Here is a 23,701-nt window from a genome sequence, read left to right on the forward strand (position 1 = left end):
CCATACGGTTTTTGACTTTGCACAGTTTTTTTTCTAGGAATTTCAATAAAACAAGTGAAACTTTATTCAAAGTGGAGTGAAAAGTTAAAAACGTATACGTTTTTTTCTTAAAAAACGGATGCAACCGGACATCATTTTTTAAACTGTATACAGTTTTCAACTGTATATGAGTAAAAATTTGTACACACTTTTTGATACAGTTTAGTCAGGTTTTGAGGAATCCGTTTTTCATCAAAAACCTGATACGGGAATTGTATTGCAAAGACGTGGTGTGCATGCACCCTTAACCAAAATGGTACAGAAATTGACTACTGATAGCCCAAAAAATAAAACAGTTATAGGTCAGAATAGGAAAAATGTTTTTACGTTTAACTTTTTTAAAGTAAAATAAAACAAAAGCTTAAAAAAATTGGGTTTTGTTATTATCATAATGACCTGAAGAATACAGATAACATATCTGTTTTACCGCACAGTGAACCACATCAAAAAGAACACCCCCAAATAAAATAAAAAAAAAATCAAGTTTTTTCTTAATTTTACCTTTCTTAGACTCTCAGTTTTGCAACATATTTTATGGAAAAATTAATTGTGCCATTACAAAGTACAATTTAAATGCAGAGAAGTGAAAGAATATCGCACTCACCCACAACTATTGCTGAATGAAAGGGATGTTTATTCCAAGAAATTCATCTGGAAAAATGCAGGTGGGGGACGTGGAGGAGTGAAGACATGTGACCGGTTTGCTCTAGAAAGCGCTTTCTCTGGCTTGGGAACCCAAGCCAGAGAAAGCGCTTTCTAGCACGAAACCGTGCTGCCGGCAGTAAAAAAAAATAAACAGGTAAATACCTTCTTTCGCTCCCCCGGTGCCTCCGGTAACCGGCTCCGGCCTCCACCGCGATCCTCTTCCTAGTTGCCGGTGGTCGGATAGTCATACTGCACTCAGCCAATCACCGGCCGCAGCGAAGTCCCGACTGGGCCGGCAATAGGCTGAGGGGCAGTGTGAGAACGCTTCAAGACACACAATTCTTCACTACACCAGCACCTGCTGCCGGGGCCGAAAATGTCACACTGCCGCTCAGCCTATCGTCGGCCGAGTCGGGATTTTGCTGCTGCCGGTGATTGGCTGAGTGCAGTATGACTCGCCGACCACCGGCAACCAGTAAGAGGAGCACCTGGGGAGCGAAGGAAGGTATGTACCTGTTTATTTTTTTTAGTGCCAGTAGTATGGACGATAATTTTCCTATTCCGGAGTTCTCCTTTAATTCTACTGCTAGTATGATCCCCAGCAGAAACAGTTTTTAATGTTTACATGTTACAGTTTTCCCACAGCACTGATTAAATAAGGAGTGGATTCATATGTACTAGGAACAATTTTATTAGCATTTTCCATTGAATAAATCATGCAATAAACAAATGTGTAGCTAGTAGGAAGAGCATTGTACCTTTTATGGAGTTTAAATGAACTTTTTGGTTTATGCATTTAGATCTGCACCAATGACAATAATCATACAAAATAAGAGCTTGCACATTAATGTTGTTGTTGAGATCCAATCTGCTTTCCTCACATAATTGAGATAATACAGCTATGTATATGTTTCCAATTCTTATTTATTTTTATCTCTTCCTATCTAGGCTTATGGCATTGTTTTTATTCGAAAGATCAAGCACAGGCACAGTCTTGCCAAGAACTATTTTTCTCAGATTCCTGAGATGGCACCGTTCCTTCATCGGGAGAGATCTGATCAGATGTCTACAGTTAATGATCTGGTTATTAGTAAACCCATTGCAGCCAGTCTCCAAGTCTAGATGATTTTCCCTGCTGAGTTCAGTGCGTTTATCATATTCACATGACAGCCTTGTTTTTTGTCATCATTAACTGACTGTAATATAAAATGTTGTGCTAGACTAATCGCTCAGTAAAATGGATTTACAGCTAAACATGAACCACATAATCTCACCCTATCACCTTATTAAAGAAAGAAATTGGGTATTAATTCCAACAATTTCTTTTTATTTTATTCCGTTTTAGACAAGAAAAGCATGTACTTCCTTGTTGCATACTGTATTAGTATTATCAATACTCAATGGCTACATCTGTGTATCTTTTATGTATTTCTATAACTGAAAGATTTTTCAACAACATGGTAAAATGGTAAAGAACCCCATAACAATAGCAGACATGCTTAAGGTCCATAAATAGTATACAGATGTTAAGGATATATAAATATATATAGATATAAAACAAAAATGTTTTTATAGAAAAAAATATACAGGGTATAGATTATACATATTAAGGCTGGGTTCACACTACGTTTTGTCCCATACGGGAGCGCATACGGCAGGGGGGAGCTAAAAGCTCGCGCTCCCGTATGTCATTCATTTCAATGAGCCGACCGGAGTGAAACGTTCGGTCCGGTCGGCTCATTTTTGCGCCGTATGCGCTTTTACAACCGGACCTAAAACCGTGGTTGACCACGGTTTTAGGTCCGGTTGTAAAAGCGCATACGGCGCAAAAATGAGACGACCGGACCGAACGTTTCACTCCGGTCGTCTCATTGAAATGAATGACATACGGGAGCGCATACGGTCACATACGGGAGCGCGAGCTTTTAGCTCCCCCCTGCCGTATGCGCTCCCGTATGGGACAAAACATAGTGTGAACCCAGCCTAAGCTGGGTTCACATCACGTTTTTCAACTACGGTTCCCGCATACGTTTTCATTAGTGAAAACGTATGGACCGGTATTGAAAACCGTACACATAGGCAAAGCATTGCAAACCGTATGCACCCTGATGCATACGGTTGCGTACGGTTTGCTTGCAATACAGTTTTTAACAGTACTCCAAACCATGTTCAACCATGGTTTTGACTCCAGTTTGAAAAACTGTATTGCAACCGCATACCTTTTTTTTTACATGGTCGTCAATGGGAAACGCACATGTATACGGTTCCATACGGCAAAACCGTATGCGTTTTTTCTTTGCACATGTGCATTTGAATCCTAAAGTCCCCACCCAAGACCCCTCCCATTAAAAATGGACAACATTTTCAAAAACGTATGTTTTTTTTCTATAAAAACTGACGGAACTGTATGCACTTTTAAAAACAGTATACTGTTTAAAAACGCATACGGTTTACTTTTTCCCATACTGTTCCATCCGTTTTTTTCCCATACTGTTTTTGATAGAAAACGTATGCAGGAATCATAGTTGAAAAACGTGATGTGAACCCAGCCTTACTAAATAAATTAATCAGTAACCACCAATACATGTTTTTACAGTCACCACTAAAAAGCCAAATTTCACCTAATGTGCCTTTTTATAGCACTGTGCACTGCAAGTGTCTGGCTGTCTAATGACAGCAGGAATCCTGCTTGAATGATAAGGATCTGAAAAATCTGTGATCCTTCCTGTTCAACCCTTAAAGGGTTACTCTGGTGGGGAAAAAAAATTTTAATCACCTGGTGCCAGAAAGTTGTACAGATTTGTACCGTATATTAATTTTATTTAAAAATCTTAATCCTTTCAGTACTTATCAGCTGTTGTATACTACAGAGGAAGTTGTATAGTTCTTCTCTGTCTGACCAGAGTGCTCTCTGCTGACATCTCTGTCCATGTCAGGAACTTTCCAGAGCAGGAGCAAATCCCCATAGTAAACATCTCCTGCTCTGGACAGTTCCTGACATTGACATAGGTGTCAGCAGAGAGCACTGTGGTCAGACAGAAAAGAAATTCAAAAAGAAAAGGAATTCCGCTGTAGTATTCAGCAACTGATAAGTACTGGAAGGATTAAGATTTTTAAATAATAGTAATTTACAAATCTGTTTAACTTTCTGGCGCCAGTTGATTTAAGAAAACATTGTTTTCCATCAGAGTTCCCCTTTAAGATTCTGCTTTAAATCACACCACTTATGTGGTTTACAGATGTATAGGGTTCTCACCGCCACCAATCAGCGACCCCATGACCAAATTTTAAGATGTAGATGGGTTGCCTTGTCATCTGACAGCAAAATGAAGGTAAAGTAAAGCCCTGTCTTTTCAATTTGCTTTTAATAAAACTTAAAATATTCTCCAGAGCAGAGTGCTTTGTCTTCCTATTTTGTTCTATTTGTTGACAATTTTAAACATACTAATTTTCATACAAAAAGTGATATTTTTTTAAAAGTAGTAAAATAAAAGAAAACCTATATAATCATATGGCCCTACAGAATAGATATAACATAATTTCCACCATGCACCGCGTAGAGTCAGAAGCCCCCAAATGTTGCTAAATTCCTTCTTTTTTTTTTTCTACACAAATATTTTGTTTATTTTGCAGTGGATTTGGTGGTAAAATGAGTTGTGTCATTACAAAGTACAGTTGGTGGTGCAAAACCAAGCCCTTATATGGGTCTGTAAGTGGAAAATTGAATGTGTTATGGCTTTTAGAAGATGAAGAGGAAAAACAAAAGTGCAAAAAAAAAAAATCCTTTAAACAATAAAAGGCATATTTACCTTTCCCACTCCCTTGGTGCTGCAGCCGTCAGAACTAGAACTTCCGGTCTTGTACTTTCTCTTCCCAGTAAAAGGATGCTTCCTGTTCAGTGAATAAAAACTTTTAAACAAGGAAATTCCTCATTTTTGGACTAGGTAACACAGAGTTTTAGTTATGAGTGAATTGTGAAATGAGGAAATCATTTAAATGGGATCTGTCACCAATTTTTTTTTTTTGATATGTTGTAGTACTTATGTACTACAACATGTCTCTAATATACTTTCATTATTTTTTTTCCTTTAAAATAGTTTAATTCAGATTTAAAAACTGGCCACTAGGGGTCTCCCTCCTAGTGGCCGGCTGCAGCCTGGCATGATGCCACGCTTGAATTCGGACCAATGTCGGCCGGGCATCGGTCCGAATTCAATCAGGCTGAGCTCGCTCCCTGCCTGTCAATCAGACAGGTGGGAGGGAGTGCTTTGAATGAAGAGGATGCGTGCAGGCTCCCTGGCCTTGCATGCCGGCCCCGGGGACAGGTAAAATATTATGCGCAGCTGCTGCTAAGCAGCAGCTCCGCTATGACTGTTCTGTTTATGCTTTTGCGGGCGGGGGGGAGTGGATTGAGAGTGGGGGGGTGGATTGAGCGGCGAGGGGGAGCGGGTTGCGCGGCGGGGAACAGGATGTTCGGCAGCTGCTGCCATCACAGATACGGTGTTTACCTATACAGGGGGCCTCCAGTTGTTTCCCCACTACAACTCCCAGCATGCCCTGACAGCCAATAGATGTCAGGGCAAGCTGGGAGTTGTAGTGTTGAAACAGCTGGAGGTACACTGAATAGGTGAACTAAGGGCGGAAGTCCCCCCCAGCAGGCATCAGTGACGTCGCACCTGCTGGGGAAGTCTGCCTGGTAGTGAGCACACTACCAGGCAGACAAAAGGCATTTTTAATATGTAAAAAAAGAAAAAATTAAAGGCAGGGAGGGGGTTAGGGATAGATGGGCAATAGGCAGGGATAGAAAAAAAAAAGGATGGTGGGAGCTACTCTTTAATTTTTACAATACACTTTTTTTTATTCTTTCCCTCTAAAGTGTTAGTATATTTTGATTTTAAAATTAGAATATAGTGGTAATAATGAATAATTTGTTTTATTGACCATTCGTGAGTATTGGGGCCAGTTAGGTGATTACTTAAAATGATAAGGTTTAATATACTGTAGCAGCCTCATACCCACTAAGGGGAAATTCACATTCAGGATATAATAACATTTTGGGAGTATATAATTATGGTGAATACAGTAAAGTCGAATACAGTCGAGTAAACAATGACTTTACCCATTGCTCATGTGCCTGGACTTTAGAACTCTGCATGAGACAGGGAAGAGAGATTAAGAAAATAGTCAAGGTGAAATTATAGACATAAATATGCATAGTCTACACCTACCATTTTCTGTATTCAGGGTTTGCACAGATATTTAAAATTTTCCATTTTTATTCAGGAAGTGAATACTACTTGTTACAACTAGCTCTCTGGCCAGACACGCTGGCCGCAAGCGCTCTCCTGCCCCGTTCTCTGCCGGCGGTGCCATGGTTCACATCGCAGGACGCGCTCGCATGCAAACTTCGGGCCGTTACTTCCTCCGCTGTCTCAGGTCGCTGGCGTGTGTGTACCCACCCTCTAGGGCACACGCGCACCTGCTCTCTGCGATTTAAAGGGCCAGTACGCCCTTAATTGGTTACTTCTGCTCGACTCTATGTGTCAGCAGTTCCTGTTTTCCCTTGCCAGATCTTTGTGCTCACAGTCAAGAGAAAGTGTTCCTGTTCTGTTTTGCCTTGCTGTGTTCTGACCTCTTTGCTTCGTTGCTGACTACACTCCTGTGCCGCCTGCCCTGACCTTCTGCTTTTCCTGACCATGAGTTTGATTCTTTCTTCCAGTGCCACGTGGTCACCTCAGCATCCTGTGTGGATGAGTTGTGCCAGGGGTAGCGACCTGGGTGCCGCCTGCCGCAGCATGTCCTTCCCGCTTTGTGGCGGGCTCTGGTGAATACCAGCGGCACCTTATACTCCGCTCCCTGGTATGGCCCACGCCATCATCCACACTGGTTTAGCGGATCCACTTCTTCTGTGCCCCTTACAATACTTTTACACAGTCTTTGACAGGACTTCTCCCGGTGCATATGTATGCATGTGCCCAATTTACTGGATGAAGGCCAAAAGAGTATGGAGTATGTGAATTTCATGATAAACTATAAATAATTTATTGTACTCTGCCCACATAAAATTTGAGATATATATATATATATATGTATATATATATATATATATATATATAGTGAGAGAGATATGTATAAACACCTAGATTATTATCTTGTATTATGCTTATAGAAAAACACCACCTAAAATAATAATCGTTATAAGAAGGGAAAACAGCCACCCACCCCTCTGACACTGCCTTTTAAGGGAGCCATGTCCTAAACTGGGTGGCCTCAACCATGGTGTCCTGGTCCCTCATGTCTAAAGTTCATATGTGCTTTGTCAGTTCCAGGTTCCGACGTGTTTCCTTCATAAGACCATGACTGCTTCATCAGGGAACCCATCAGAGAAAGGGATAATAAAAACTATCCAAAAAATGTGACAGGGTTGCAAAATGTATATATACCTCTTTCACATAGTGTGCATATTCTAGAGGTAGATAGCATATCTTATACCAATAAAGCATAGAGTGTGTTGACGATAAGGAGATATTATTGTTTATTCTGCACATTACTAATACCCACACCTACACACACCATATTATCTACTTCTGCCCTAAATCATTAGAATCTGTTGGTCAGTTCAGAGTTGGGCATAGTGGTGCTGGCTAGAGGAGAGTGGGGCAAAGACTGTCACAATATTGGATTTTTTTTTCAACCCTATCTCTGTTTGGTTCCCTGATGAACCTGTCACTATCATATGGGGGAAACGCATCAGAACCTGGAACTGACTAAGCACATATGCTCTTTTGACATGAGCATGTGGAAGTCTGTGTGTACATTCTGTGGGTCTTCTGGTATGCACTGACCCTGGCATATTTGTTATTCCCCTAATAAGTGCGTAACATATATATATATATATATATATATATATATATATATATAGTTAGGAGTAGCCGTATTAGTCCAGTGATGCAAAAAGCAAAATCATCGGTAGTTGCAGTTTCTTGTAATACCTTTTTTATCTTGTCCAATAAAAAAGGTATTACAAGATACTGCAACTACCGATGATTTTGCTTTTATATATATATATATATATATATATATATATATATATATATATATATATATATTTGTTAATTTTATTTTATTTTTTTTCCGCACTGAGTGTCCTTTGAGTTTGTTTGATTATACCTCACTTTATCACAGGTCAGAGACTGGCACTGTGGCAGTGGCGACCCTGTAAAGGAGATGGGTCCCTAAAAAGGCAGGATCAGAGGGGTAAGAGGCTTAAGATATAGAGTGCACTCCAACCCTTTCCTCAATCTCTCTACCCCCATCTCCCTGCTGTTTTCCCTCCTTATCTCCATTATAAATTATTTTAGGTGATGGACTTCTATATTCCAAAGGTTATTTTTGTTAATACACAGTTTTGGCGTATGATTTTTGTTGTTTATTAATTTTCCGTCCTACTTTTATCTATAAGCATAATAAAAGTTACGTTTTATTCTCTCTAATATTGGCATGGATCAGAGGAACAGAATAGTTTTCTTGGCTTAACCTTTTAAAATACATTTGATAGATGTGGACCCTCCTGTAATGTATTGGTCCCATTTCTGTGATTCAACACCTAAATTTTATTTATATGAGTAGATATGCATACTACAAAATTCATTGAATTAAATGTGCTGATTACAACTATTGCACCAGGCACATGTAGATTATAACACTACAGCAATATAGAACTGCTTTTAGATATACATGATAAAGTGCAAACATATGTGCATATATAACTTAGCCCATGCATGCATCCATATCAATTTGTGAAGTGCATATACCAAGGTACAGTATGAATATACTGTATGTAGGTACATTATACGCAAGAGTATAGTATATATAAACATTACATTGGTCCCTCAAGTTACAATGACCAATTCCAGGATGACCAATGTATGTTAAAACCGTTGTTTATTTAGACAATAACTCTTGAAACCTGGTAATTGGTTCTGAAGCCTCAAAATGTCATGCAAAAATAGGAAAAAGTGAGGATTAAAGAAAATAAGTAGATAACGAATGCAGATAAAGCAAGTCCTTATGTATAACTATAAGTAAGATATAAGGGAGGGAAAAGATAATGTGGAGTCATTATGGGAAAAAATATGTGGAGATAAAAAATACAAAAATTCTGACAGGGGTTTGCTATAAGCCACCAAACATAATGGAAGAGGCAGAAGATCAATTACTGAGGCAAATAAACAAGGCAGCAAATCATAAGGATGTGATAATAATGGGGGACTTTAACTATCCTGATATTAAACTGAGAGACTGAGATCTGTGAACCTCATAAAGGAAACAGCAGACTGTCACATGTGCTCAGTGTGAACCTGCTTTGATCTGTGAAGAGCACAGGGCTCCAGTGGCGAATTTGCCAATCTTGGTGTTCTCTGGCAAATGCCAAACATCCTGCACGGTGTTGGGCTGTAAGCACAAACCACCACCCCCCCCCCCCCCCCACCCCCCTTTGTGGATGTCGGGCCCTCATACCACCCTTTTGGAGTCTGTTTCTGATCGTTTGAGTGGACACATGCACATTTGTGCTCTGCTGGAGGTCATTTTGCAGGGCTCTGGCAGTGCTCCTCCTGCTCCTCCTTGCACAAAGGTGGAGGTAGCGGTCCTGCTGCTGGGTTTTTGCCCTCCTACGGCCTCCTCCACGTCTCCTGATGTACTGGCCTGTCTTCTGGTAGTGCCTCCATGCTCTGGACACTGCGCTGACAGACACTGCAAACCAGCCTTCTTGCTCACATTGATGTGCCATCCTGGATGAGCTGCACTACCTGAGCCACTTGTGTGGGTTGTAGACTCTGTCTCATGCTACCACTAGAGTGAATGCACTGCCAGCATTCAAAAGTGACCAAAACATCAGCCAGGAAGCATAGGAACTGAGAAGTGGTCTGTGGTCACCTCCTGCAGAACCACTCATTTATTGGGGGTGTCTTGCTAGTTGCCTATAATTTCCACCTGTTGTCTGTTCCATTTGCACAACAACATGTGAAATTGATTGTCAATCCGTGTTGCTTCCTGAGTGGACAGTGTGATTTCACAGAAGTGTGATTGACTTGGAGTTGCATTGTGTTGTTAAAGTGTTGCCTTTATATTTTTAAATATATTTGTGCAATATTTTAACAATAACCCAGATAAACAAACTTTTATTTTTAGTTAACACCCCACAGAGATGGTTTTTCTTGATGTGCGTTTTATTTCAGATCCAATTCAGGGCAATATTCAGACACGACTTCATAGAAAAGCCATCTCCGGCAATTCCAAATGCCAGTAGGGTTTAAATGCTCATTGCACCCCTTATTACAATCCGTGAGGGGTGTAGTTTCTGAATTAGGGTCACATGTGGGGAGGTCCACTGTTCTGACACCATGGGGGCTTTGTAAACGCACATGGCCCCACTTCTATTCCAACCAAATTCTCCAAAAGCCCAATGGCGCTCCTTCTGTTCTGAGACCTGTAGTGGGCCAGCAGAGCACTTTACATCCACATATGGGGTATTTCCATTGGGCTTCATGTTTTGGGGTCCATTCATTTTCACGTCCAATTTCAACGCAAACCTATCAAACACCTGCTCACTATACCCCTTGTTACTTTCCTTGAGGGGTGTAGTTTCCCAAATAGTATGCCATGTGGGGATTTTTTTTTTTTTTTGCTGTTCTGGCACCATGGGGCTTCCGAAATGCAACATGCCCCCCCAAAAACCATTTAAGTAAAATTTGCCCTCCAAAATACCACAGTTGCTCTCTCCCTCTTGAGCCTAGTTGCGAGCACTTTACGTCAACATATGAGGTATTTCCTTACTTGATAGAAATTGGGCTACAAATTATGCTGGCTTTTTTTTTCCTTATAACCCTTGTAAAAAGGAAAAAAATTGGGCTATATGAACATGTTAGTGTAAAAAAATGGAGATTTAGATTTTTCTCCTCCACTTTGCTGCTGTTCCTGTGAAACACTTAAAGGGTTAACAAACTTTCTGAATGTCATTTTGAATACTTTGAGGGGTGCAGTTTTTATAATGGGGTAATATATGGTGTATTTCTCACAGAAAGGCCCCTCAAATCCACTTCAAACTTAACTGGTCCCTGAAAAATTCAGATTTTGAATTTTTTGGGAACATTTTGAAAATTGCTGCTATACTTTGAAGCCCTCTAATGTCTTCAAAATTTAAAACATGTCAACTTTATGATGCCAACAAAAAGTAGACCTATTGTATTTGTGAATCAATATAGAATTTATTGGAATGTCCATTTTCCTTTCAAGCAGAGAGTTTCAAAGTTCTAAAAATGATACATTTTCTACATTTTCAGGAAATTTTGTGAAAGTAATGATGAAAATTTACCACTATGTTTAAGTAGAATATATCACGAAAATAAATGTCTCTGATTTAGAATGAAAGGTAAAATCATCCAAGAGTAATTAATATATAAAGTGACCGTGGTCAGATTTGCAAAAAAGGACTGCGTCCTTAAGATGAAAATGAGCTGCGTCCTTGGATCTCCCCCAATATGTTTCTTCTTGCACAACAAATGAAGTTTTCCCTATTAAATCCTACATAAATTGTGAATCAGATCATGTAGTTCATCGTGTAACATGTACAACCTGTAAAACAATGGGGGAGATTTATCAAAACCTGTCCAGAGGAAAAGTTGCTGAGTGGCCCATAGCAACCAATCAGATCGCTTCTTTCATTTCTCAGAGGCCTTTTGAAAAATGAAAGAAGCGATCTGATTGGTTGCTATGGGTAACTCAGCAACTTTCCCTCTGGACAGGTTTTGATAAATCTCCCCCATTGTTTTTTACAGGTACACAATAGTTGTTGTACATGTTACACGACAGAAGTTGCTGGCAAGAAAATTCTTATGGATAGTAAAACTGGGCACAAGATTTCCATTAGGATTAAATAACAGATTGGATATTATGTTGTTTTATTAATGTGATTGCTATTATCTTTTATTCACTTGTATAATTTATATGTTTGGAAATTCTGCTATCATAATATCAAGCATACTGCAATGATTATTTTATTGTATTTACACAATATGGGAATATTTTTGATAACCAGTTAGTAGATCCATTTTGATAACCAGTTTTTAGATCCATTTTGATAACCAGTTAGTAGATCCATTTTGATAACCAGTTAGTAGATCCATTTTTCCAGATTTATATATATGTATGCTTTGCTCTTTTTGTATCTCATTTAAAGTTTTATACACTTGGATTAAGTAAAGGGTTAAAAATAAAAAGGAACAGGTTAACATGATAGGTGGTTTTCCAATAGAGGGGGAGGGACCATGCATTTGCACATTTTCCATTTATTCGATGTGTATTTTGTTATCTGTTATGCCCTTACAAAGGTGTTTTATTGAAACACATCAGGACTTTTCATATTTTTGTGGTGTCTCTATATTTGTAAAATGACTTAAATAAAGCTGTTATATTTTAAATATTTTCCTGTGCCTGAATTGAAATTGCTGGGACTTTTTCCTTTTTTGGATCCTATGCTGTTCCTCTTGCATGACGCCTGCATGCCCTGAGCACCTGGTCAGCCAGAAGTAAACCAATCAGATTTCTTCTTAAATTTTTTTTTTAAATGCATCGGAAAACTAATAGAAGCAATCTGATTGGTTGCTAAAAGCAACTGGTCAATTTCCTTTGCACAGGTTTTTATGAATTCCACCATTGTCCTTCTGAAAAATAAACCTTCGCCCAATCTCAAATCTTTTGCAGGTTGCATCAAATTTTCTTTAGAGATTACCCTGTATTCAACTCTATCCATCTTTTCATCAATTCTGACCAGTTTCCCTGTACCTGCTGAAGAGAAGCATCCCCACAGCATGATGCAACTACCACCATGTTTCATTGTAGGGATGGTGTTGCTCATGGTGATGGGCAGTGTTGGGTTTCCCCCACACATAGGTCCACATTTATCATTGTAGTGTAAGTGAAGCATTTTTTTTACACCTTTTTTTGTGTGTGCTGATAATGTGTATGAGCACCAAATTTATTAAATGTTCACAGAGCATTTGATAAATTTTGTGCAGGTCACATTTTCTCAAATTTCTCTCTTCACCTACACTAAAAAGCTGAGCTAAGTTTGGGATGGTGTAGTTTTAGAGACTTTTCAGTGGCTTTGTGCCTTTTTTGTGCCTTTTTACAAAAAGGTGCAGTTCATAAATCCCTTCTATATCATGTGTATTGCCAAAATCAGTGGATTGCAACTCAAAATCAGTGGATTGCAACTCAAAATCAGCAGAAATGTGTAAACAAAAAGGCTAAAAAAAAAGCGCAAATAAACCCCGCTTGCGCCTTTTTGTGCCTTTTGTAGACACAAAACACTGTCTAAAGACAATGATAAATGTCGGCCATAGCATTTTTGAGGCCAAAAAGTTCAATTTTAGTCTCATTTGAGCAGAGCATCTTGTTCCACGTTTACTGTGTTTCCCTCATGGCTTATCAAGTACAAATAACTAAACCTTCAGTGAGGAAAATAACATTACAAGGTATCTGCATCATATTCCATATAGGATAGCAAGATGAGACCGGCACTGCTTGCTCTGTGATAAGTGAATGTCTGGTTGCAGGAGTAGGAGTACTGTTCACATTATGAGATATGGTGGTGCTCTAGCGTAGTAGACGAGTTGCAAACAATTTTCAAAGAAACAAAGAAAGCTGGCGACTCACCGAATCTTCTTTTATTTGCGCACAATACTCACATACAGATGACTGTTAGGGGGAGGCACATCGCGGGGGGGGGGGGTTACAGAAAGCCTTTGTACCCCCCGGTGTGCCTCCCCCTAACAGTCATCTGTATGTGAGTATTGTGCGCAAATAAAAGAAGATTTTGAGAAGATTCGGTGAGTCGCCAGCTTTCTTTGTTTCTTTGAAAATTGTTTGCATCGTATTTTATATATTTACCAGAACTGTACCAAACTTCTAAACTAGGAGTAGATCAAACAGTGGTTGCACTAGCTTGACAAAAAGTATTTTTTTACAGCGCATTTTATTTTTAAGCATGGTACATTACTAGCCTTTTTTATGTAATATATCTTTCTATAATACAAAAATAAAATTCCTAAAAATAAACAGTGATAATTAACAATGGGCCTCATTTACTAAGAATGGAGTGTCGGTTTGTGGTTTCTACATTTTTTGAACTTGTTATTTACCAATCTGTCGCACTTTTCCCGATAATTTTTTCCGCTGGGAAAAGTTCTGTTGCACAGTAATTTCTGGCGCATGGTTCTGTCGCACGGTAGTTTCTGTCGCAGGGTTTTCTGTCGCATGGTAAAATCTGTTGCATCCATAAGGCTAAGTTTCTACTTGTTTTTTTGGGAGGAAAATGGCAAGTAAAACGACATATAGGTTTTAACTTTGGCGTTTTTGCCGGCGGTTTTTATTCTTTTTTGTACTTTAGCAATCCAAAAAAGTGATGGAGATACCTTTTTTAATAAAATTTCGTGGGGTACCATTAAAAAACAAAAATAAAAAATATACAGTAGTGAAGGAAAAAACTGTATCTAACGAAATGTATATTTTTTTTATAACAACATTTTTATTAATTTTTAAAACTGGGATTAATTTATGTGGGCGGGCGGGGATGTAAAAATGTAGCCGACAATAATAAAAATGTAGTGTGTATGTGTGTTTTTCACTTTATTCTTTATTTTTTACATTTTTTAGGTTGTACTACTACGCCCAGCATGGAACACACTGTTCCATGATGGAAGTAGTAGTACCTGTACTAATTGATCCTCCTGTATAATGTATAGATTCAGCCGGCCTCTCTTCTATGGTTCCCAGCACGGCCGTATATATACACCTATTCATATTTCCCGCAGAGAGCTGTGATTGGCCAGATGGTTCCAGCCACTCACAACTCCCTGTGGGAAATATGAATAGGTGTATATATACTGCAGTGAAGGAGACCATAGAAGAGCGGCAGGCCACATCTGTACATTATACAGGAGGATCAAAGCGGGTGTCAGTAGTGACATCCACTGTGATCTTTCCTTAACTGCAGGTACTACTACTGCCAACATGGAGCACACTCTGCTCCATGCTGAGAGCTGTAGTTCCTGCATTAATAGACAGATTGCAACAGGTGTCAGAAGTTACACTCACTGCGATCTGTTTCTTAATGCAGTTACTACAGCTCCCAGCATGGAGCAGAGGGTGCTCCATGTTGGGAGTAGTAGTACCTGCAGGTAAGAACAGATCACAGCGGGTATCACTCCTGAATCCCGCTGCGATCGTCCTATATATTGCAGAGATGTGGAGCGGCTGTATACAGCACTCGCACCTCTGCACTATACTCTGGCCACTCACTCATTCATATTTCCCTCAGAGCGGTGATTGGCTGAAACCATCCGGCCAATCACCACTCTGGGCGGAAAATATTAATGAGTCATGTGAAGTTGTTGTATGGGGATGCTTCGGTCTTTTGCAGAAAGTGGGCTTGAACTCCAGGTCTTTAGCACTACATAAAAATACAAATAAAAACATGGGAGATCTAAATAATTGACTCTCTATAATATACCATTGCGATCCACATAACTAATCGTGTGAATCATGAATGAGATATCATGCGCAGCAAGGTGGGCCAGAACTAGAGGGTCTCCAGCGCTGCAAAAATGCAAAGACTCCAGCAGACAAGAATCAACAGAACACCTGCCAGTTCCAAACCAGGCTAACCTGTAAGGTTTCCACATATACCTTCACCATGATCCAGGGAGACCCCATCGGAATGTATCTGAACCGGAGCTGTCTTCTCTTTGTTCAGACTTTAAGAGATCGCGAACCCCAGTGTACACAAGTGCATCCGCAGACAGGGATCGCATTCCTCATTGTGCACAAATGTATCTGCAAACAGCTTGTTACAATGAAACAAAACTCCAGCACTTCTCTGATTTGATCTAAATATACGATCTGGTACATCAGAGTGGGCTCCAAAAGGAAGGACTACAGCGCTGCAAAAGACCGAAGCATCCCTCCCCATACAACAAATTCACATCACTCATTCATATTTTCTGCCCAGAGTGGTGATTGGCCGGATGGGGACAGCCAATCACAGCTCAGAGGGAAATATGAATGAGTGATGTTCTATTCACATCACTGGCCGGAGTATAGTGCAGAGATGCGAGCGCTGTATAGAGCCGCTCCACATCTCTGCAATAGATAGGACGATCGCAGCGGTGTCAGTAGTAGTGATGAGCGGCATTGGCCATATTAGAATTCGCGATATTTTGTGAATATATAGACGAATATTCGTCCTATATTCGTGAATTTCGCGTTTTCGTTATATTCGCATATGTGAATATTTGCGTATTCGAGGAAGAAAACAGTGAGGGATTGGGCAAATTTACTATTGGTTGCTAGGGATGTTGTTGACTTGCTGACAAGTGTATTTGCATCATTCTAATTGGCCCACATTTACGAATATTCGCATATGTGAATATTCACATATGCGAATATGCACACACGCGAATATTCACATATGCGAATATTCGCATATGCAGGAAAATGAATATTCGCAATTTCGAATATATAGCGAATATATTCGCAATTTTGCAAATTTGCGATATTCACAATAAAAATGAAATGCGAATATTCGCAGCCAACACTAGTCAGTAGTGATACCCGCTGTGATCTTTCCTTAACTGCAAGTACTAATACTCCCAACATGGAGCACACTCTGCTCCATGCTGGGAGCTGTAGCACCTGCATTAATGGACAGATCGCAGCAAGTGTAACTTCTGACACCCGCTGCGATCTGTCTATTAAGGCAGGTGTTCATTTTTCTTAGTTGCTAGGGGTAACGATTTACATTTATTTGCACCTTATTTGCACATACTACCTCCTCCACGATTTTATCAGGGGAATTCACCACATACAAACCATCATAGCAGTAATAGGTGCGTATAGCCTACTTCTATAAATATTTTTACAGCCATAAAATATTTTCTTTGGCATTTAATAAATTTATATATATATATATATATATATATATATATATATATATATATATATATATATATATATATATATATAACTCTCTTGGCTATACAGGAACTGTGGCAAAAGAATACAACATCCAGTTACTGACAGAGGGACGATCCAATACCTGGTGCAATATTTTGTGTCATTTTTAAACAAGTAACCAAATAAATTATAATAATTATTTTAACTATATCTGTTGCACCAGTATATTTATTTATTTATTACGTTTTTACTATTATATGGGAAACAGAGACCCATTATTATACAAGACGGCAATCAGAATCATAGTTACGTATATTTATTCATCTTTTCCCCAAACCATTTGAGCGCTAGTGAACTATACAGTATATTTAAACCTATTCATATTTTCCACGGAGGGCTGTGATTGGCTGGAACCATCTGACCAATCACAGCTCTCTGTGGGAAATATGAATATGTGTATATACACGGCAGTGCAGGGACCATAGAAGAGCGGCCGCCGCATCTATACATTATACAGGAGGATTGCAACAGGCGATCTCTCTATTAGTACTGGTACTACTACTCCCATCAGGGAACAGTGTGTTCCACGCTGGGAGTAGTATGGTAAAACACACACACACACTACATTTTTTATTATTGTCGTCTACATTTTTATTGCCCTGTCCGCCCACATAAATTGATCCCTGTTTAAAAATTAATACAAATTTCGTTAAATACAATTTTTTCCATCACTACTGTATCTTTTTAATTTTAAATTTTTTTAATGGTACCCTACAAAATTTTAATCAAAAAGGTATCTCCAACACTTTTTTTTGGATTGCTTAAGTCCAAAAAAAAAAAGTGTTGAAAAGACTCGCTAAAGTTAAAACGTTGCTTAATAATTTAATTGTGCAAAAAAAATTTTTTTTAAATTACAAGTAAGAATCGCTTCAAAAAGACGAGGCAGGCAAAGGAACAAACAGCCAGAGAATTTAGTCCACTTTCTGAAATGTTATACATGCTTTAAAGTGTCGGGTTTTCTTCCCAGAAAATTCACATGATTTTTGGAGTGATTTTCAGAAAAGATGAGTGATTTTGGCTGAAATGTAGGGAACACTCCCCTTTTCCGGAAAAAAACGCCCATTTTGTAGTTTTTTATTTTCACTCAGAGTGATTCAGATTCTGTCGTGTTTTTTCTGTCGCACATTCTGTCACATGGTCCCTGCGACCTGACAAAAAGAGTCGGAATCATGTTAGTAAATGAGGCCCAATATTTTGCAACCTCAATTAGAAATAAGTCAGAAAATAACAATTGATAAATAGTATTTTATAAAATATTTTATGTGCACTAGTTGCCTTTTACTTTAGTCTGAAAGACAAAACAAACCAAGGGCTGGTCTATTTACTCTATATACAAGCGGCCTCTTGTTTACCCAAAACAGCAGGCACCCTGTCTTGGTGCTAACCAGTAGCTGCAGCTTTTTACTAGTTATCTTCTTGTGGAAGACTTTAAGTTAGCAGTGTAGAATCATTCTCAGTTCTTCTCTGTTCGCAGACATGCAGCTTCCATCTGGGCTTTTGCTCCTGTTTTCTATCTGTGCTTCAGGAGTCAACTCTTTAAGTCATGTACCTGTCTTTTTGTGGTCAACTGAACGGTGAGTACTTTGGAGGGGGCATTATTGCAGGATTTATCAAAGATCTAGTAAATGTATAACGCAGAGCTATCCCAATCCCAGTAGTCATTTTTAAGTATGTTCTAAAAAAGTAAGGTTTACCTTAGCATTCTTTCCTGTCATCATTCACTTGCATTTCCATTTCTACACGATGAAATGATTCTTTAATGGAGATTTAGTTCTGTATGTCTTACAGCATGCCAACAAGTAGTTAAAGGGGTACTACCGTGGAAAACTTTTTTTTTTAAATCAACTGGTGCCAGAAAGTTAAACAGATTTGTAAATCACTTCTATTAAAAAATCTTAATCCTTCCAGTACTTTTTAGGGGCTGTATACTAAAGAGAAATGCAAAAAAGACATGCATTTCCTATGATGTCCTGACCACAGTGCTCTCTGCTGACCTCTGATGTCCATTTTAGGAACTGGAGAAAATAGCAAACATATGCTTCTCTGGACAGTTCCTAAAATGGACAGCAGAGGTCAGCAGAGAGCACTGTGGTCAGTACATCACAGGAAAAGTACTGGAAGGATTAAGATTTTTTTAATAGAAGTGATTTACAAATCTGTTTAACTTTCTGGCACCAGTTGCTTTAATAAAAAAAAAAAGTTTTCCACGGTAATACCCCTTTAAGCCTGAATGCATCTCAGTCGAGAATCACTGTAATAATTGAAGAATGTTTAATTGAATTTCAATTGTTTAATCAAGCCTTCCCCATGTAATGGATGATACATCCCTAATTTCATTTTGCACATAAAGAATATTCAGGCCTTTTAGTAAAGGCTCTTCTTTGTGCAAACTGCTCCATTCACACAACGTTTATTGTTGCGGTTGTTGCAGATAATAAATGCTATTCTCGTTACTCAGCTTGTTCCGCACTGCTATGTGCAGTGGTAAATTAAGGTTCACATTTAAGAGGAGAACATTTTGTACCAGAAGGGGGTTCTTTTCAGGAGGTGAACTCTAATCAGTCACAATCATTTCAATAAGCATTCTCCAGAAATTCAGCTAATGAAATAGAACTTATTCTGATAATTTTATGTTTGTGAGTCATGCCTTTATTATTCAAAATGAGCAGCTACTGTGGTACCTCCGATGAGTCTGAACTGGGCTGCTAAAAGAACACTGGACAAAGACATAAACTGTTTTTTCCATTTAAATCAAGCTTTTATAAGAATTCAATGTGAAAAATGACTTTATTTTATACACTTACAATGGCTCTGTTCATGTAAGTTCTATTCCATCAAGGTTCTTGTGTTTTTGAAGACCCCAATGTCCTGGGCCCCAATGAAAAATTGGTAACAGACCCTATTACTAGTATTTCTAATACTAGTAACTTCTCGTGTGAAAGGGGGGCCATTGGGCCCAGTGGTATAACTTTATGACCTCTCACAATAATAGTAATCTTCTTAGTGCCACACCGTAATGAAGCTCTTCTCTGGCCCCACACAAAAATGATGCTCCCTTTTTGACTCCATACACAGTAATACCTCCCCATGTGTCCTCACACATTATACAAATAGTAGTTGCTGCAGCACTTCTGGTGAAAAAATGCAGGCTCTTTTTGATCAAAACGTGGTCCCCACATTTGAGCCCCCATATATAGTAATGTTTCCCCTTTGTGCTCCCACTTAAAAACATTAGTAATGTTTTTTCTGCACTCCCGATCCCTATTAACAGTGCCCCTTATGCCAATAAAAATAAAATAACGGATTCCCACTTAACCACATTCCCATGTCAGGCAGCTGGATCATCTTCTTGCTATATACTGTCCATGGGCTGTTGCAATGCAGTGTCATCACCACACTGTTTGTGCTGACATGATGGAAGTCTTAGCATGTTCCCAAGCTCTAATAAGCTGCAGGCCTAAAGCAATTAATTGCGTTCAAAAGTAAGTGGCTGGGCAGGGAAACAATGGTTTTCTGCCCTCCACCACAGTCCTTAGCATAGATACAGTTGAAAGTGATTCTCTCCTGAGAATTTGGACAAAGTGCCCTTTCTCTCGAGGCCCGGTTACATTCGCATACACCAAGACTCCATTTATTATGCCACTATTTCGGCACGAAGGCCTGTGTGTGACCACTACCTGTGCATCCTATAGTTATATACTCCTGGCAAAAAAGTGGGTCCTTTATTACTGTTCTTGTTGTCATCAGCACTGACACGACAGACCCCATTATAAGTCCATAATATCTGTCTAAATTTGTTGGAGCCATTTATTAAATAGATCCACCATACCTTTAATGGTTACATTAAAGGAGTATTCCAGCGCAAAATAACTTATCCCCTATCCAAAGGATAGGGGAAAAATATAGATCGCGGGGGGTCCGAGCGCTGGGGCCCCCTCAGGATCTCCTGTAAGGGGCTGCGGCAGTCTGCAGGAAGTGAAGTTTCGTCCCCAGCAGAAAGCCGCGGCAGACACGCCCCCTCCATGTATCTCTATGGGGTACATGGAGGGGGCGTGTCAGCCGCCGCATCATGCGGGGATGGAACGCCCCCTTTCCAGCATACTGCTGCGGCCCCGTCCAGCAGATTCCGGGGGGCCCCAGCGCTCGGACCCCCTGCGACCTATAACATCCCCTATCCTTCGGATATGGGATAAGTTATATTGTATATTATAAACCTACAATTCTGGCCATACACCTGCTTAACTAAACAAGTGCCAGAAAGAAACTAACTACTAACCTACAACTAGCACAAAATAATTCTGGAGATCAAAATAAAGGTCAAAATTGCAAAACTTTATTACAAATAAATTACAAATACAGGACCCACCCAATTAAAAAAGACCCACCCTTAAAACCAACCCCACAAACAAGGTAGGGGACAGCTCATCTATTGACTCTAGTGCTCATCAGACAATGCAGTAATAACAGAACTGGGAAAAATAATATGGTCATATATCATTACCTAAGGTTGTCATACTGAGTCCTTCAAGATCGCTGTACCCCCACCAACGCCTCGACACGTGTTTCGTAGTCTTCCTCAGGAGGTGGGGAATAACAATCTCAGCATCCTTTTTATATCCCCCTGCCCGTAATTGGAGCATACACCCGGGCTGAACACCGCTAGGGATTCCGGAAGCCGTCACTGAGACGCACACGTCACATCCAGTGACGCGCTATCTCCATATTGACAGCACCCCGGAACGCCCAGCGGTGCCGGAACCGTGCAAATGCGCACTGACAGGGCGATATCCTCACGTAAGTATATACTGACAGGCGCAGGCGTGGTCCCGGCGACCGGGAAATGTCGCAAGATTGCTCACGCGCCGTCACCAGATACCGTTCCTACTAAATGATAGATGACCATACTTTACAAAATAAGCATTATATATCCAATAACTATATAAATAAACATATACCGTAATTACAATAGCAAGTAAATTAACTTTTAACTAAAATAATTAAACTATATCATCATAGACCCACAATAGACTCCCCCCCTTTATAAGTTATATTGCACTACAGATCTCCTTTAAGGAGCAGAAGCCAAAACAGCAGTGTGGACACAACATAAGATGCATGACTAGTTTGATTTCCGGTTAGCAAATGTGTAAGCAACTGAGTATTTTCCAGTCCTAGAGACAAGATACCTTCATAAGAGACATTTTTGTGAAACTTGTTTTATTGATTTTAACATTATAACAAGTGATCAGTATATTTTTACAGTCCCATATGATTAAATATACAACAGAGACATTTTTGATCATGAAAAAGCAAACACTGATAAAATAATATACGCCTGATTGTTGTCATTACCTTATTTGCTGTGATTTGGAGTTTCCCTTAAAAATGTTCATTACAGAAACCTACAACCTATAGTGTAATAAATGTGAGCTTTGTATTATGATAATTATTCCATTTAGGTGCTGTGTTTAAACAATTACAATAAATATTCTCTCTTGGTTACGGCTTGTCCAGTATAAAATATATTACTCCCAGTTGAGGGGACCATCTGGTTATATGTCCAGGTCTTTTTTGCCGACGGAGCCGACTTATGAAAAATGTATAACACAGCAGTTCATTCATATGAATTTTTCATGAGATTTTGTATTGAAAGGAAACCAACACTTTACCTGTCTGCATTCAATAGAAGGTCAGATGGCACTCTGAAAAATAGTCTTACAAAACAAAAACTAGGGGTTCCTCAAAATTAAGTTATCCTTATGGTTATCAACCAATAATACCAATGAAGAACAAGTCATTTAACATGACACAATTCAGGGTATTAGTTTCATAGAAATTTCATTGAAAGAGTATAATCCCTTATGGTGGTTTCATTTACAGCCTTGTGCCAGTTTAAGTGGTAGTTTTGTATTCAGTTTTTGTAGCCAACGCCAGAAGTGGATTTGATAGGAACGAGGAAAATAATGGAAGGACTTCTTCTTTCTGGGACCACACATAGCCTTTTTGATATTTTTCCAAGTGTTTTACCTGTTTTTTCCTGGTTCTATGAGTTTTTTGTTGTTGTTGCATTTTTGTGGTATTTTAAACATCACAAATCATAATCACTAAGAGGTCAAATAAGAAGCACTGAATGACATAATCTATGAATCACATGATTTATTATGGGAAAAGGAACAGAAAGAAATGCCACAAAACAGCAGGAACTAAAACACATAATTTTAAAAAATGCCAACAAAAATTATGTAACGTAATGTAACATTAAGAAAAAAGACTTTGCACTTTAGAGGCATTTTTAAGATGAAATAAACACTTAATAAAAAAGAAAAAGGCTGCAGTCCACTGAATAGAACATCCCATTTACTATACCTTTTAACGTTTCATCTCAACTGAGCTTTTCTGAATCATGTGTAATGGTGTCTTCTAGTCAGCAATTTTTCACATTGACAGACTTTTGGACCAAGTGTGGTGAGGCATGCACCATTCTTAATTATATAATGTTAGGTCCCCAATAGTGCTATTTTTGTAATTATTTCATTACAAAAAGTGTGTGTGAAGGTGGCCTAATATACATTCAGTCATAAAAAAAAAAGATTTTACTTATGATTAGTATTGTCCTTGTTTCTGTGATAAATTGTTTAACTCATGATACATCTTTCTTATTATCCTATGGCATAAGAAGAATATATTTTCTCTATGATTATTCTGCTGGTAACCATACCTAAAAGCAGAGTTACTACTTTCCCAAAGTCACCCCTACTTCTGGACGGGATGGTATTATACTTCCTAAGACGGGGGTGGGGGACAGGTGCATACTTAATGGCCAGGACAATTATTCAACTCCAGCCAGCGCTCAGACAGCAGGATCTGGTGAGATGCAAGATCCTGTTTCCTGTTCACTGAGCTTGGGTGGGAGCTGAATACATGCCCTTGGCATTAGTTATGG

At 39.1% G+C, this 23,701-nt stretch overlaps 2 protein-coding genes across 6 annotated transcripts in view; both read left to right on the top strand.

Annotated features, from left to right (window-relative positions):
- The window catches only part of IQUB (IQ motif and ubiquitin domain containing), a 50,370-nt gene extending 48,039 nt beyond the window's left edge, over positions 1-2,331 (top strand). For 3 of the 4 annotated variants that reach the window (XM_056573783.1, XM_056573782.1, XM_056573784.1), the window contains exon 14: positions 1,633-2,329. In XM_056573783.1, the coding sequence (XP_056429758.1) occupies positions 1,633-1,806 (174 nt within the window). In that variant the 3' untranslated portion in view covers positions 1,807-2,329. Of the gene's footprint in view, positions 1-1,632 lie in introns of all 4 variants that reach the window. The other variant, XM_056573786.1, reaches the window with a different exon arrangement.
- An 8,696-nt stretch (positions 2,332-11,027) lies between these two features.
- The window catches only part of LOC130366977 (V-type proton ATPase subunit S1-like), a 116,307-nt gene continuing 103,633 nt past the window's right edge, over positions 11,028-23,701 (top strand). The window contains exons 1-2 of one of the 2 annotated variants that reach the window (XM_056569364.1): positions 11,028-11,116; positions 18,233-18,332. In XM_056569364.1, the coding sequence (XP_056425339.1) occupies positions 11,110-11,116; positions 18,233-18,332 (107 nt within the window). In that variant the 5' untranslated portion in view covers positions 11,028-11,109. The remainder of the gene's footprint in view (positions 11,117-18,232; positions 18,333-23,701) is intronic. The other variant, XM_056569363.1, reaches the window with a different exon arrangement.

Source organism: Hyla sarda, chromosome 4 (assembly GCF_029499605.1).
Source record: "Hyla sarda isolate aHylSar1 chromosome 4, aHylSar1.hap1, whole genome shotgun sequence".
In the NCBI taxonomy this organism is placed as follows: domain Eukaryota; kingdom Metazoa; phylum Chordata; class Amphibia; order Anura; family Hylidae; genus Hyla; species Hyla sarda.